This window comes from Onthophagus taurus, chromosome 6 (genome assembly GCF_036711975.1).
Source record: "Onthophagus taurus isolate NC chromosome 6, IU_Otau_3.0, whole genome shotgun sequence".
Lineage (NCBI taxonomy): Eukaryota > Metazoa > Arthropoda > Insecta > Coleoptera > Scarabaeidae > Onthophagus > Onthophagus taurus.
Window position 1 is genome coordinate 15330450 of NC_091971.1, and position 16362 is coordinate 15346811.

The window sequence follows — 16362 nt, forward strand, 5'->3', positions numbered from 1 at the left end:
TAAATACACTTTCAAATACAACATAATCTTTAACAATGCGAATATAGATTTAATTTCTTTCTTGTTATAAACGAAGTAAGTCAAGGTAATTTTACAAGAAGTAGCCGTACACGGTGGGCAATCGAGTAGCTCGAGGACCTTTGTACGACGGCGAAACCTTGGCATTCTTGTTGACACCCACACTTACGTCCGTATTTTTTTTTTTTTCTAACGTGATGCATTTCTTCCATGTTTGCATCACTTTGAATTACCATAAACTCGTCGGTTTTCATTGAGATAAAAATATGTGCCAGATTACGAATCGATCGTTTTAATAAAATAACCGTAGTCCGTTCCGTCGTCGTTCAAGCGCTGTAATCGTTAATTTAATGTTCGCGGGGACCTATTGCGACAACGTCGCCTTCATCTTCATTGTTGCCGTACTTTCTCGTGGAGGTGGGCCTTCGACGTCGCGCAGCCGCTTACAGTTGGCGACCTTTTATATAATGTTAAACCATTAGAGTAATAACAACTGTGGTCACGATTTGTAATCAAAAATATCAAAGTGAAATGAATCGAAGCGAAAAGATCAAAAGGAAAACGTTTTCAATGTCGAGGAATGTTAAAAAAATATATAAAATATGTTTTAATTCGTAAACATTTTCTTTAAGTTGTCACTAAAAATGTAATGTTTCTAACACGCGTTTACCTACTTCATACACACACATATATATATAAATTATATTATGTGATGAGTTTTTGGGTGTTCGGTTTTTATAAAAAATGTATAGATTGTTCAAAACAAACACATTCATCATAAAACATGACTTCTCATTAATTTGTTTATTAGAAAAACATATTTTTGTTTTTGTTCACTAAAATTAATCATATAAATCAATACACTAAAATCTTGATATAACGGACCTCCTTAGAGCGGAATTCGGGTATAACGGACAAAATATGTTTAAGTCATATTATTAATATTATCTACTTAATACATCAGTATATTTGAATTAAAGTTAGTGCTTATAAATAGAATCCAACTCGGGTTATTCCCCAACTTGCTCTATTCCCTGTTAATTTATAAACTTGGGGTATTCCCCGAGTTGTCTATACGATGTTTAAGTCAAAGATGGTAATTCTAGTTTTAATTGTTTTAATAAAGAACGCATCGATGTGGATAGCTGTTGGAGTTTGTGTACACTTATCCTCCGATTTACACGAAATATAGGTTCTGCACAAAACCGTGTAAATTGAAATCTTGGATTTTGCTAACTAAAATTGTATAAAACGAAAAAAACCCCAAAATGTGCATGATTCAGTCATTTATTTAAGTAAAAGAAACCTAAGACATCTTGGAAAACTCAACATTATACTTAATTCATAAAACAATAAACATGTGAAAGTAATATAAGTACATATTTAATGTATTTTGCATTAGGAACAAAAAATTATAAAGTAAAAAGACCCTTAAAAATTAATTATAAATTTAATCACTATCATCACTTTCATGAACTATCTATCAATCTTTTCTTTCTGATAGGTATGATGTCACTCTCATAACTTGAGCTTTCTTGATACGATTCTGGCTCAATGGTTGATGAATTAGGAAAGATCTTGGGTTGACAAGACTTTGTCATAAAATCCGTATTGATTTAAGCATTTACGCTTTAAACTCGAAATGGTTCCCCAATTTTCTGCCCAATTCATTCCTATGCTTATGATTCTTGCTATGAACGCAACTGGTTCAGATTGCTATTCATCTGAATCATTGTCTTCATCATATTTGTATGTTTCATAAATCATGTTAATTAAATCATCTTCATTTAGTTCTTCATCAGCATGATTTCTTCAATATCTGCCTCAGCTAAATCTTCAAAACCTTCTCCTCCTATGGTATGGGCCAACTCAGTAATCTGCGAATATTTCTGCTCTATTGGTTCATCATTTTCACTTTCAACAACATTCGGCATGCTTAACACAATCTAAAATTGTAAATTTCTTCCAAGCATCCATCAAAGTAAGAGATTCATCATTCTTTATTTGTTCTAAGATAAATCTGAAAGTTTCTTTGATTGCTTTAAAAGTTGAAATGATCCCTTTATGTAACTGCTGTATTCTTCGGTAGAGAAAAATAACCTTTACATTTTCGTGTTGTAAATCTGGAGGATGACCTAGAGTATCATCAATTAATAGAAGAGCCTTAAACGGCAATCCCTTATTGCTAACAAAAAGGTTATGGAACCATTTATTGAAAGCTATGGCAGTGTCCCATGCTTGAGCGTGGTGATTTTGATTTGTTAATCACCAATGGTTTCATCAAGAATTGTTATACGACTTTGCACTACTATATGGTCACTAGCTGATTTGTTATCTTAGGCTATGAAGGTTCTTTCTGACATTTTTTTCCAGAATAATCCGGACTCGTCAGCATTGAAAACCTGATCAAAAGTGTAGGAGTTTGTAGCAATGATTCAGCAAATTTTGCCGGATATTTTTGTGCTGCAACCGAATCGGCAGCTGCACTTTCATCTTTATTTCTCAGATGATGTACAGAATGTCTTTGTTTAAATCTCTCGAACCACCTATGGCTTGCGGAAAAAGAAATCTTCTTTTCACCGGATGAAACCGACGGCGACTGATTCTGAAGTGTATATCTTCAAAGCTTTATTTGTAACAGCATTGGTATCGATCGGGATTCGCTTTTGAGTTTGGTCTTCTATCTATATCACTAACGGTTTTTCCATATTTTCCATTGTAACATCTCTAATAATATAAGATATCGTACTCATACTGCTGCAGGTTCTAGCTGCTACACTTTTTCTGATGGTGTCTTCATTTTTTCTTATTGTCCTCATTGTGGCTAATTCATGGAGTAAAATTTAGCAACATCCATTACTATTCTTCTATTACATAGACGGTCTAATATTTGAATTTTAGTTTCTAAAGAAATAACTTCATCATTATCATTTGATTTTTCTTCAAATCCTTTGACATTATAGAACCTTAACAAATTTACGCAAACTAAACTATAAATGTTTAAATAATAAACGCACGATAATATAAGTATTGCTGATAAAATGATTCGCACTATGTACTTGCATGAACCAAATAGCTTTACTGTAGTGAAATACGTACAGATTACCGGGATACTCTTAAATGTATATATTTTACAACCGCGGGAATCCCCTGTTCTTTTCATCAGTGTACCAAAGGAAAAAAATTTCCCCATATGACACTCCCTTCCCCATATTAATCCGTAATATGGAGGTTTTACAATATTATGAATTATTTCCTTCAATTTTTATTAAAAAATATATTGTGTAATTGAAACGATAATGAAAATATGTGGCAAACGTGAAAATGTCATTTATAATAAAACTTGGTTAGTAGAAAACTGATCAAAGTATAATTGATTTCGATCGAGGTGAATCGGATGTGGGCGTAGGATGGCGCTCATCCAATTCCGGATGTAAGGGGCTTACGTCCTTCCTCTATTCCCTGTACAATAGAAATTGCTATCCAATAATCCGTGGGGGTTATTGAATCTGGTCCCTCTTTTGTGAACGCGCCTGTAAAGTTACTCATCCTCGTTTTTTATTTACCCTTTTTCATTGTTAATTCATAAATCTTGTGAATCTATTTTTAAAGAAATTTTCTTAATGGATTTTAAAGTGTCTATGCAACTATAACAGTTCATTAACTTTATCTGTCTGAGTATACCCGGGTATACCGTTTGTTGTCGATTCTTCGTACACGTCTGGGTATCTCGAAGAGAACCAGTCTGTACAGGAAGTGGCCTTTGCTGTGAAACATATGTCCCTGGTTTGTTCCACAAGCGACTCCGGTACATGACATACAGAACAGGTTGGTCTCCTTGTAACTATACTCGCGTGTAATCTCTTTAAAAGATTTCTACGAGAATTTCATCGCTGCATTTCTAAATAAGGAAGAGTGATGTGTATTCCTCAAGTTTTTTTTTATAAACTCATCACCTAATACTCCAGTTTAGATAAATTAATGTATAAATTTTCCGTCGACCGCCTCCTCTTCGACAATCTATAAACTACAGTTAAACTGGAATAGCGAAATGTACCGTTCGAATATGGTTTAAAAAGCTTTGAAGACCGTTATAGTCGAGAGGAGATATTTTGTCCATTTAGGTCAAATAGATTTTTTTTTATCCTTGAGGAGACCATAATTTAGTTGGTATCTTAGTAAAAGCAATTCGAAGGTTTTCTAAAACGATTTCTATACAGTGTAAATTGTCTTTTCCAGGTAAATCTAGGTTGGGTTGTGTTGAAAAACACTTTCAGCTGCTGCATTTCAGTCAACTGGATTTTTCACCTCTAAGTTGTTTTGAATTAAAACATTTCTTTTAGTTTCTCAGTTAACTTCTACATATTTTTTTAAACAATATATGTTATAAAAAATACAAACACAAATTTAAAATACTCTCTTCTCATTGTACACAATTTATAATTTCCTATGTATTTAAAGAAGCTTAATAAACTGTCGGATATATCTTCCTGATTTTAGTTCGTTTTTATTTAATATAATTAGTGGTATTAGTGCCTTTATGCAGCATGGCACACGTTAATTGCAACGAATCACATTTACAAATTGAAACGAATAATTAATGTATGACAGCCGTGTTTGAAGCTTTATACTTACCAGTTGTCACAAAATATGTGGACTTTAAAAATTTGTAAAAGTGATACGAGAAGCCAATTTTGTAAAGAGCCTTTAGAGCGATAAATTGAGCACGTATAACACGAGGAATGAATATTATAAAAATGGGCTCTACTTATAACTATTGTACTTTGTCATTTATAATCTACACCACCTTTCCCTAATGCTTTATCAATAGTATATTTCGTGACTTCAGCTCAGAACTGCACGTAGTTGGAATGAAAATACCCATTTTATATGCCTGCATTCGTCCAAGTCACAACTCAATTGTGTATCGATTAAAATCTTCTTTTCTTTGCTTCTTGAAAAATGGCATGAAAGTTTTAAAATCAATAAATATGGCTATTTTGTTTCAATTGCTTTGAACTTGGAATTGCACTATACTAAACCAGAATCATTAAAGCGATTACTTTAAAGCAAAATCACTTTGAGAGAATTTCCTAACTTTTATTCTGAATAGAATCACATCAATATAACTTTTACTACATATAATTTACATAAATCCTCGTATCCTATGTTTAACCGAGGTTCACCAAATTATTTTCAATGTTGTTCTATGTGGCATTCATTGTAATGTTTTGACTTGTTCGTATTGTACTACTTGTCCGCCTCTTCAATGCCCTCAATGTCCCTGTGACCTGGAATCCACTATAAAGTAACATCATTGCCCCTAGCAAATTCTCTTAGTTTGCTGGTACACTCTCTGATCAGTGCAGAGAAAAATAAATGTTTATAAATGTTTATGGATGCACGTTTCTGTCCCTTTTCTAGGTTCAAAATGGTGCAGAAGTTTATGACAAGAACTTCTGCTTGAAAAATGGTTATGTCCGAGCTGAGAGGCTATTTAATGCGGCTATTTGGTCCACTAATGCCCATATCTACTCCGGATCCAACTGTCTTTGAAGCATCAGTGTACCAGGGAAGAGCTCCTCTTTAAACCTAACTAAGAGGCAGCAATGATTTTCAACTTTGTATCTCTGGGGCTTAAAGCAAAATCCTCTTCACGACTTTTATCAGTATTTTGTTTAAATTGATTAAATTTTTCCTCTTCTATGGACAGAAATTTTTGCATTGCGTTGTGCCTCTCGTTTTCATTGTGGTATCAGTATATTGATTGATGATGACCTCTTCTCTTTTGATGGTTGAAGGAACATAGCTGAACCCTCCACTTCCTCATTCATTGTTTGATGAACGATTTGCATCTTATTTAATATGTAATATTCAGGCATATCATATAATATTATTTACTTTTTTGGTCTCTGATGAAGAGATTGATTTTCTTTCCTCCACCAAAGTAATAAGTTTTTTGTAGTCCATTATTATCAATACGTATACGAACATGTTTGCACTAATTTCGCAAGTTTCGCAAGCATTGTAACTTAAAAACGTAAAAATATAACTTATTTGCAGTTTACAAGATGTTTATTTACCTAGGATGCATCCATGCAAAAATTCGACATTGAGATTTTGAATCCATTTTGTTTATTTTGGCATTTCACCAGTGTGTATGTAACCACAATAAATCAAAAAAGCAATAAGGCGATAAAATTTGGTATATGGCCATTATTCTAAAATCCTAGATTTATATCACGTCTTGGGTCAAATCTATCAACCGCTGGTAGCACTTAACGTGTTTAAGTTATATCAAACCGTTCTTATATAAATTTAAATAGTAGAAGGGTTTTTAGATTATATATTTTATATAAACTTGCGCTTTAAATATACACAATTAACCCCTTAACGTACACGCTTGAGTTATTCGAGCATACTAAACGGGCCAAACAGTGCACGCTCGAGATAGTTTTCGCACTCTATTATATTTCAGAATTGAAAATAACTAATGTATTATTTATTATTATATTATTTATATAAGTAATATAAATATTAAACTATAATAAAATATTTCAAATTAACATTTGATATTTTGCACTTTTCTGCAACGTAATAAAATGATGAATTAAGCCTTTATAATCGTCACAGACATTCAGGTCAATGGTAAACTTACTAGACTTCGAAGATATTATGTACTTCACTTTTATTTTTTAAACTGAAAATGTTAGAGTGTACTAATAGAGAATATGTTGATATGATAAAAATTTTAAAAGCTTGTAACGATAGCATGCTTTCGAGAACGATTTTTGAAGCGTCATTCCGATTACAAAGCAATTCAAAATGTAGAAACACTCGATGTGGAGGCAAGATTTATCGCTCAAAACGTACTTTGTACGCTGGCCGACCTCGAAGACTTACATGCCATGAAGAACATTGCAGGATGTTGAGAATAATTCTGCCACCAGTTCACGTTAGCTATCAAGAAATAAGCGTCACACTTAATCCATCCCCTATTCATAGATCTGCTTAAAGATACAATTTGTATTAAGAGCTGCATACTGGAAATAAATTTTTATACATACGTATTCATTCGAAATTCATTATAATCCTGAATTTTTCCACAAAGTTTTGTTTATCGATTTTCAACAATTCAAAAATTCTCATATTGTGGCCGGAATCAGCAACGATTTTGGTCTATAAATGATTCGATATGGATTTTTAGAAAACAGAATATGTGTATATTTTCCCCCAAGTATTCTGAACTGATTTTATGAACACTTAGCCTGGTCACAGATTTTTTCAACATGAACATTATGAGCAATGAACACGAAATTTTAAATCGACGTTTTGCTAATAAATAGATGGGTGGACCAATAGCGTTACCTCGTCGCTCTCTCGAATTGATTTTGGCTGTGGGGTTACATAAAAGAGAAGGCATTTATTATGCCTGTCAAAATAGATGATTTTATTGGTCGGATTCATGACGCAATACCAGGAATAGAAGGTGATAATTTCAATTCCATTTCGAGGAATTTTAGTCGGATGTTCCGAGAGCTAGGAACTGAATATTATCTTACCATATAAAATTTCAATCAAATTGCGTAACCGAAATTAATACTTTATCCTAAATTTTGGCAGTATTTTGAAATATCTAAATTTTATTAATTTTATATTCCATAATCGATGGACTTAATAAATAGTATTACTGCATAAGAAAAATGAGAGAATGTTAAATGTAGGACACACCATTAATTTTAGTACGTTTTACGTCTTAATTTACATCGTTTCCGCCTTGATATATAAATAACTACTTTTGAAACACATACAGATTGGTAACTTTAAAGTTAAAAGATAAATTTTGTGATATAAGTTATACGTATGTGTGTGGAATGGTCATCAGTTCGCACTTAATCGCTTAAAACCTCCCATTTAACATCTAAGCTGCTTTCAGACACTAGCTGGGAACTCAGCTTTTGAGCTATTAACGTATGTAATGCATTATATTTGAGTTATGTAATGATTTTTCTAGATATTCTTCTACAAGAAATACCACAAAATCGTTATTTGTCAAAGTAAACTTGTGCAAATAATAATAATAAAATTGAAAGAAACAAAAAACTTCTTTATTTCACGGTCTTAGCCCACGGTAACTGCAAACTCATTCCATTTACCATTTAGAATTTAATTGTACTTCCAATAAAAAAATTTTAAATTTAAGCTTAAAACCTTGCTGACTCAACTTTTATGAATGTAGGAATACCACTCTAAATATTAGACACACTGTACGTGAAGGATCTTTTAAAGAGTTGTAAGCGATATTGAGAAATGTGATTTTATTGTCCAAGTAAGAAGGTGTCTGAAATTTAATAATTATATGGAGGAAGCTTTACATACCATGTGACGTATTAACATGTTCAACTAGAGACGGTGAGAGTTTTGCTACCGCTAACACCATAGATAAATCGTAAACACGAATTTTGAAGTGTCTGAATGGGCGTAACATCCACAAAATTAGTACAAGAATTGTATTCTGTCAAGAGAGTTTTACCGAAAATGTTGTGCTTAGACGGCCTCTGGCGACGCAATTGCACAGTATATGTTCAGCTGTTTCTGACTCGTCGTTGCAAAGTCGACAAGTTTGATCCTCAGCTTGTCCAATGTGGAAGAGGTGGTATTTTAAAGGTTTTATTTTAAACAAAACCTCTTTGGTTTTGTTTTGCGACACTCTTCGCTTGTCTGTGGCCTGGAAGTTCTTTTCAGCGTAAGGCTACCTTTGAGACCTCCCAACTGTTGATTATTTGTTTTAGGTGGCTTTTTTGTAGTCCACAACTTGGTTGGGGTCCAATGAAGGGCATGTTCGCTGAATAGCCTTTAAGGCGGCCCGACTGTCTGTGAAAATGTTTATGGATGCACCTTTCTGTCCCTTCTGTAGGTTCAAAGCGGCGCAGAAGTTTATAGCAAGAACTTCTGTTTGGAAAATTGTTATGTACGGCTATACACCATTTGATTGTCGACGGATGTATATATTTTACGTTTAGAACCTTCTCTATGCATTCATAGGAGGTGTTATCAAAAACACCCTCTATGTCTATGAAAGCACATAAGGATCTTTGATTACAATTGCTTCCTCTAAAGTGCTAGTCAAAGCATGGAGAGCAGTAATTGTTGATTTTGCTTTCTGGTAAGCATGTTGGGAGGGTGCAGTGGATGTACTCCATTCCTCAATTCATTCCAATTGATCGATTACTTTTTCCATTCCTTTGAGGAGAAATAAAGTTAGGCTAATTGGTCTGTATACCTTGGGGCGGCGTTAGAACGCCTACCACCTTTAGATATGAAGACCACCTTTACTTTCTTCCATAGTGTTGGTATACAGCTAAGGCTGTAGCTAGTTATATAAAGAGACATTATTGCTGGGAGCAGGTCTTCTAAGCCTTTTTGCAGAAAAATAGGCAGAATTCCATCTCGTCCAGGCGATTTTAGGGGTTGAAATTAGAAATAGCCCACCTACCTGATGGACGGGTTATGTCCATTAATTCAGGGTCATCATCTGCGTGGGGGCAGACTTTTGAGGAAGGGAAGTGTGTACTCATTAGGAGCTGATGTTTCATCTAAGAACATGTCTTGAAGCATAAGAAAATGCTGTAGAACGGTATAAGATAAGTTTAAATGATTATTGTAAGTGTACGTAAATATTGATTAAAACATGGTCGGTCCTAAAGGCTGTAACTATATGATGTGAACATGTCTAGACATATTCTTCAGAATATATAGTTTATAGAATATATAGTAGACTTGCTTATCAAATATCATACTTTTTCTTGTATGAGTTTTGAAAATAAAGATCTTGGTTCTTTTCAACACTTTCATATGGGCATATATCTTGTGCTTTATAGCGTAAGAGCCTTTACAAAAAAGGACGTTGTTGATTTAAGTTATTCTTGAGATGATTACGATGTCCTTTAGGACGGGTTTGACGATGTTTTTTTTTAGCAGACTGTTATAAAAAAAACCCTTCGGAATTTCCTATCAAAAGCATCAACATCCAGAAGACTTGTAATGATAATATTTTCCCTACAACCACGAATATTTTACCATTGTGTGTCCAACAATTTCTTACACCAATTAAATCGATAACTTTCTTATAGAAGATCATAGCTTTTCTAGCAGTTTGTTATAGACCTAAATCTCAAGCCTGTTGATATAAGTTGGTCTTGAGATGATTGCGAAGTTTTTATGACGTTCTTGAGTCTCTAGACCTTGCATCTGTTATTGTGACTTTGACAGTTTATTACTTGTGGAATGGATTTATTTCGCTGTGGTAATTGCAGCGCCTCAGCTGCAGGTGACCTCGACAAAGCCTTAATCGTTCTTCACCCCAAGTTTAATTGAGGCCAGTTGTAGCCAAAACGCTGCTTAATTTTGGGTTGATAAAATATTAATTGTAGGTCTTTTGCCGCAAGCGACGTGGGCTTTATGTGACGAAGTCGTGGATTCTCCACGATAAGTTCGGCTGAGAAGCTGCAATGTATGGACCAATTTTGGGTTGATATATTGATTGTAGTTCTCAGCGGTGAGCGACTTTGGCTTAGGCATTTTGAACTAAACTGTGGGATTAATTGCTACGAATTGGTTCATAGCAAAGTTTAATTGAAGTCACTTGCAGCCAAAACGCTGTAATCCGTTGTTCAGTTTTGGGTTGATAAAATATTAATTGTAGAGTTTCAGGCTCATGCGACGTGGGCTTTACCAGACGAAGTCATAGATTCTTCACGATAGGTTTGGCTGAGATGTTGCAATGTATAGACCAATTTTGGGTTGATATGATATTAATTGTAGTCCTCAGCGGTGAGGACATAATACATAATTGCTATGAACTAATTATATGTCTATTAATCATAATGATGTTGAATGAGAAGTTTGTGATATTTCTCATCAAATGAGTAGTCTTCCAAATGTATGTGCTTAACGTTTATATGTCCAGTTTAGCTTTAATAAGTCTCGGAAATGAGAGTTAATAATTTAGCTATAACATGTGTAAATTACAAGTTATCCCAATGTTTACATTTCATTCCAATATAGATTGGGTCCAAAAATTAGTTTATACCTTGGCGATCAATTACAGATATTACTTATAGAGATTACAAAATATTTCAACTGCAAATGGAAAAGATATCAGAAATATAAGAGAATTTTAAAAGCACTGAAACATTTTTGAGGACAAAAGTTGCAAATAATTTAAAAAAAAGATTAGTCAATAATTTTATCACAACTCTAGAACAACACTTATTATAAGAACGGAAAAGTTTTTTATTTTCTTCCTTTATATTTTTCTTTTTCTTGATAACACCGTGTAAATTACCTCCACAATTGTAATACGTTTTTTTTTTCGCAACGCAACATTCTCCCAACAAACATCAATTGAAAACGAAATTCCCACGATTTTCCAACGATTTTTCGTTCTGACCAGAAACAGTCTACGGTATCTTAAGACCCCGTCGTTGTTGGTTTTTGTTGTTGGCGTTTGTTGCGTCACCGAAATGGAAAGCGATAAGTTCGCAATGTGTTCCATATTTCTGGCCTGATTATCGGCAGTCTCTTTACTAACGTTTGTGTTTCTCGCTCGCGCCACCGCAACAAGAAAGGCGAAAGGTGTATACTATTATACTTTGCATTGTTCCTGGTGGCTCCGCCAATGGTGGATAATAGTTTGAAGCCGGGAAGTGGCGGCGAGACATCGAAAAACACACAACGACGTCTATAACGAAACGTTTGTGTGCTTTACGAAACCAACGAACCCGTCCCAGCAAACGTGCAAAGAGTAGAAGGCACAGTCTACGTTCGAAACTCGTATGGAAATGTCGCGAAAGAAATGTTTTAGTTGAAGGAGAAATTTTTAATTTTTTTATTTTTCTCGTTGTTGTTTAGAAGATTCGAAGGATAAACGAAGCGAAGAAAGCCGGTTCGTTGGTTTGTTCGTTATGTAAAGCGAGGAAAGTGAAAGTGCATTCGGTCGCGTTGAGAACATTGCCAAGTTCTTGTACGAATTTTCGACAGTGCTTAATAAAAATAAAGTTTCCATACTATTTTTGTGATTAACAACGCGGGCGTCGATTACTATCGAAATTATTTTCTAATTGGTGCAACCTTGAGTTTATTGCCATGCCTAGCTTTTCAATTGAATATAATTTCGAGTAACATCAATCACTGCCTGAAACTATTATAACGTCTATTACTTTTTATGATTGTCTCTTTTTATTAATTGAAAAAAATTTGTTATTGTAACGTTAGTTGATATTATGAAAACTGAAACTAAATCTAAAAACATAAATTTAACGATTTTTAATTGATTGTAATATTTTCAAAACAAAGTGTTTAATTACTAATATTATTTATTTTTTTAGATTTGAAGGTTATTTCATTTTAAATTTATTAATTAAAAATTTTATGTGCAACCATAATCGCACCAGAAATACGATTCGATCGGTTATTATTAACTTCGTTTCGATAACGTGTCGACCATTTAAAATAATGATTCATTTAAGCTTTCATATGTAGTACTGGTCGTCTACAAAGTGAATCGGCCTCTCTATGTTGTGTACCTGTTTTAACTACGTGTTGTTATTCGAAGATAACGAATTCCATCGGCGGAATTTTGTTGATAATCGCTATTGATAAGGTGATACTCGATTTAATACACGAACTACACTTGTCGTCTCATCATCTAAAAAGAGGCTAAAACTAGTGCGTTTTTAATAGTTAAGTTTCGGTTTCTGACGAAATTCATTCCCGGAACGGTTTCCCTTTCAAAATTCAATTACTTTCTAATATTTCTTGGACCTGGTTTTAAACCGAATTTTTAAATCTAAATAAGCTTTATTTCAGTTGTGTTTGTTCGTTTGAAACGTGACGATATTTAAAACTATAACGAGTATAATGTGTTATATCGAGTTTCCATCTAAGAAAATCTAATTGAAGTGTATGACTTTTTTCAATTATTAATTAATAACTTTAACAATAAATTAAAGAAGTGATTAGTTTTTGCAATAATGTGGGAAACACAGAGTGGTTTTAATTCTAATCCGGTCTCCAGACAACCCTCTAATATTGAAGGAAGAAAGGGTGGGTTTCTGGGGTTAAATAAAAAATGGGTGCAGCGACCTGCATCTTGGGCAGGAGCCAAACCTGAAATTTTACCTTATTTATACAGACAAAATGGGATGAGAAATGACGTCATTGGAAGTGGGACTTTTGTAAGTATGTTTTTAAAGTAAAAATTAATTTGGTTTGGATAATGAAATTTAATCATTTGGTTATGAAAATTTATGATTTCACTTGGTTTAGTCATTATGTTCTTTCTAATACAGTTTGTATCAAAAATTAGACCGCAAATGTTATAAAATCGATAAAAACCCGGTTACAATAATCGTTGAGAAACTTATCGAAAACCATTGTTTCCGCGGCCGATAAGAAAAAAGCCGCACAAATTTTAAAACGGCAATAAAATACGAAACCTTAAAAATTATATTTTTAGGAGCATTTCTAAGATTTTAATCCTCTTATAATATTACAAAGGCCCCGAAGGTCTTCACTACTAATTTATATTCAATGAGAAATCATAAAAATACACTTTTTTCAATAAATATTTCTCGCTTTTACTAATACTGTTACTAATAAACCATCGTTGTGACTAATCTTGGATAAAAACTTTAACCTGACCTACTCGATCTTAGTACTCTGGTACTATTACATATTTTAAGGAAATAAACTCGTGATATTTAGATATTTGTCGCAGTAATTAAATGTTGAACAGTTAGGTTGGAAAAATTTAGTCATTGTTATTACGTTTGTTTATCGATAGATTTATATAGATAGAGACCGAACCGTATAGATCATAAATGGCAAAAGTTTATAAATATTATTATATGTATAGATAGGAGACTATATAATATTCAAAACACAATTTTTTTATACAGGGTGGTTCAGTTTTTAATCGGGAAACTTTACTAGGACATAGTACTTGGCAAAATAATACAAGTTTTTTATATAAACATAAGGTCGCAACTCTTTTGTTTTTGAGCTATGAGCTGTCAAAGTTGAGGCAAAAATTTTGATTTTATCTTCTATTTCAGGAATAAGTAAACAGTAGAATTTGAAAATTTGTACGTATGTACAGGTGTCCAAATTTCGATGGGTTTGCAGGGTATCTCAGTTATTATGAAAGATAGAAAGTTGCGGTTTTCGCGAACCTGAGCTACTTTTTTGTGAAACTTACAATGGCGCAAACCAAATTTTCATAGCCCTCTTCGTTTTTGATATACAGGGAGTGTTTCAAAATTTACGTGAAAAAATCTATTAGAACCCGTTTTTACTTTTTTACTAAGTTTCCGGATAGCCAAGATACAGGAGGTGTCTGAAAATCGTAAATTTCAAAAACTCCCTGTATATCAAAAACGAAGAGGGCTATGAAAATTTGGTTTGCGGCGTTGTAAGTTTCACAAAAAAGTACCTCAGGTTCGCGAAAGCCGCAACTTTCTATCTTTCATAATAACTGAGATACCCTGCAAACCCATCGATATTTGGACACCCTGTACTACTGGTTAATACCTTATTTTCAACCATACCTCAAACTTCCTCAGCGCCCTCTAAGGGAGTGAAATTCACAACCCCTTTGATTTTTTTATGACAACTTTTTAATGCCATGAAATATTAACATAAAAAAATATGCGTTGTAAAGCTTATTCATTATTGGTACTTTTTTGTCTCTTTAATTTTTTCCTTAAAGATAATAGTTTTGGCGTAAAAAAGTAAAATATGCTACATTGCGCTGTAAGCGCTGCTATTATTAAGGAAATTTTTCTTTATAGCTGGCTATGGAAGTTGTGCACTTACTAGGATCTAATACTAACTAAGTAACACTAATTAATTGTGATTTTCATAAGAAAAACCATAAATAAGAAGAACAAATTACGTTGCTTTAAACAATATTAAAAAATTGATACTCTTGCTTAAAAATTATTAATAATCATCAACAATTATGAGGATTCACCGTAAATGAAACTTACAAGTTCTCAGAGCCAACTTTTAGAATAATTTTACAACCCAACCCAACTTTTAGAATAATTTTAGCTAAACATGGCGATACATAGCGATACATGGCACGACATTTTATTTTTTTACACCGAAACTATTGACTTTAAGGAAAATACTAAAGAGACAAAAAAATACCACTAAAGAATGAGCTTTACAACCCATATTTTTTTATGTTAAGATTCCATAGCGTTAAAAAGTTCTTATAAAAAAATTAAGGGGGTGGTGAATTTCATCCCTTTAGAGGGCGCTAGGGGAGTTTAAGGTATGCTTAAAAATAAGGTCTTAACCAGTAGTAAATACGTACAAAGTTTCAAATTCTACGATTTGCTTAGAGCCGAAATACAAAACAAAATGTAAATTTTTGATTCAACTTTGACAGTTCATAGCTCGAAAACAAACGAGTTGCGACCTTACGTTTATATAAAAAACTGGTGTTATTTTGTACTTGCCAAAATAACATCCTAGTAAAGTTTCCCTATTAAAAACTGAGCCACCCTGTATATATTTATATATATAAAGTTTATACCATAGAGATGAATATTGTAGACGTAATCTCTTGTGGTATCTTCCGAGACTGATCTGATACTTGGTGAGCTTAATTAATATCTACTTAACAATATCTAAAACTTAAAAATTAATATGCGGTAACTTAAAATTACACAGATTAAAAATGTAAGTAAAAAAGCAGTATAAAAATAGAACTGAATCTGCAAAGGCTACGAATGAATGGTATTCTGCGGAGAATGAAAGAATAATAAATCGTCTATTGTGTTATCTTGAAAAGAAGGATCGTTTTATATAGTCGAAGGTTGGTATTGACAGGATTTTTGTTGGATCTGCACAGTAAACTGCATCTTCGAAAGATTTGTGGATACAATTGTTGGTTTGAAAATCGATGCTTTGTTCCGAACTCTTCACTGCAGCCAGATGCTGTATAGAACCCTCCAACTATTTTAGCTCTCTTTTTAACTTTAACTATTTTAAGTTTTCTTTAAGCAATGAAATAAATAAAGTACACATTTATCCAGTTGGATACTCTTCTAATTGTCACATTGCTCTGCTTATAAAGTTCAAACTCAATTAAATACCGGAGGTATAAGTAAGTTTTAAGTGGGCAAGATGATACTCGGACGGTTTTATCTTGGTGAGGGTGGGAGTTGCGTTGCGTACTAACCATATATTTAAACCTATTGTCTTATTTTTCGATAAATGCAGCACTTAATCATGGTGACAGGTTCCTTTATTTATTTTGCCTTTAAAACAATC

The 16362-nt window shown here is 33.2% G+C and overlaps 1 protein-coding gene across 3 annotated transcripts in view; it reads left to right on the forward strand.

The window, feature by feature from the left end:
* The window catches only part of LOC111414693 (Germinal centre kinase III), a 43388-nt gene that overhangs the window by 13377 nt on the left and 13649 nt on the right, over positions 1-16362 (forward strand). Inside the window, exon 1 of one of the 3 annotated variants that reach the window (XM_023046098.2) lies at positions 11792-13256. The exons of the other annotated variants lie outside the window; for them this stretch is intronic. Coding sequence (XP_022901866.1) covers positions 13053-13256 — 204 coding nt within the window. The 5' untranslated portion in view covers positions 11792-13052. Of the gene's footprint in view, positions 1-11791; positions 13257-16362 lie in introns of those variants that run through there. 3 annotated transcript variants of the gene reach the window in all.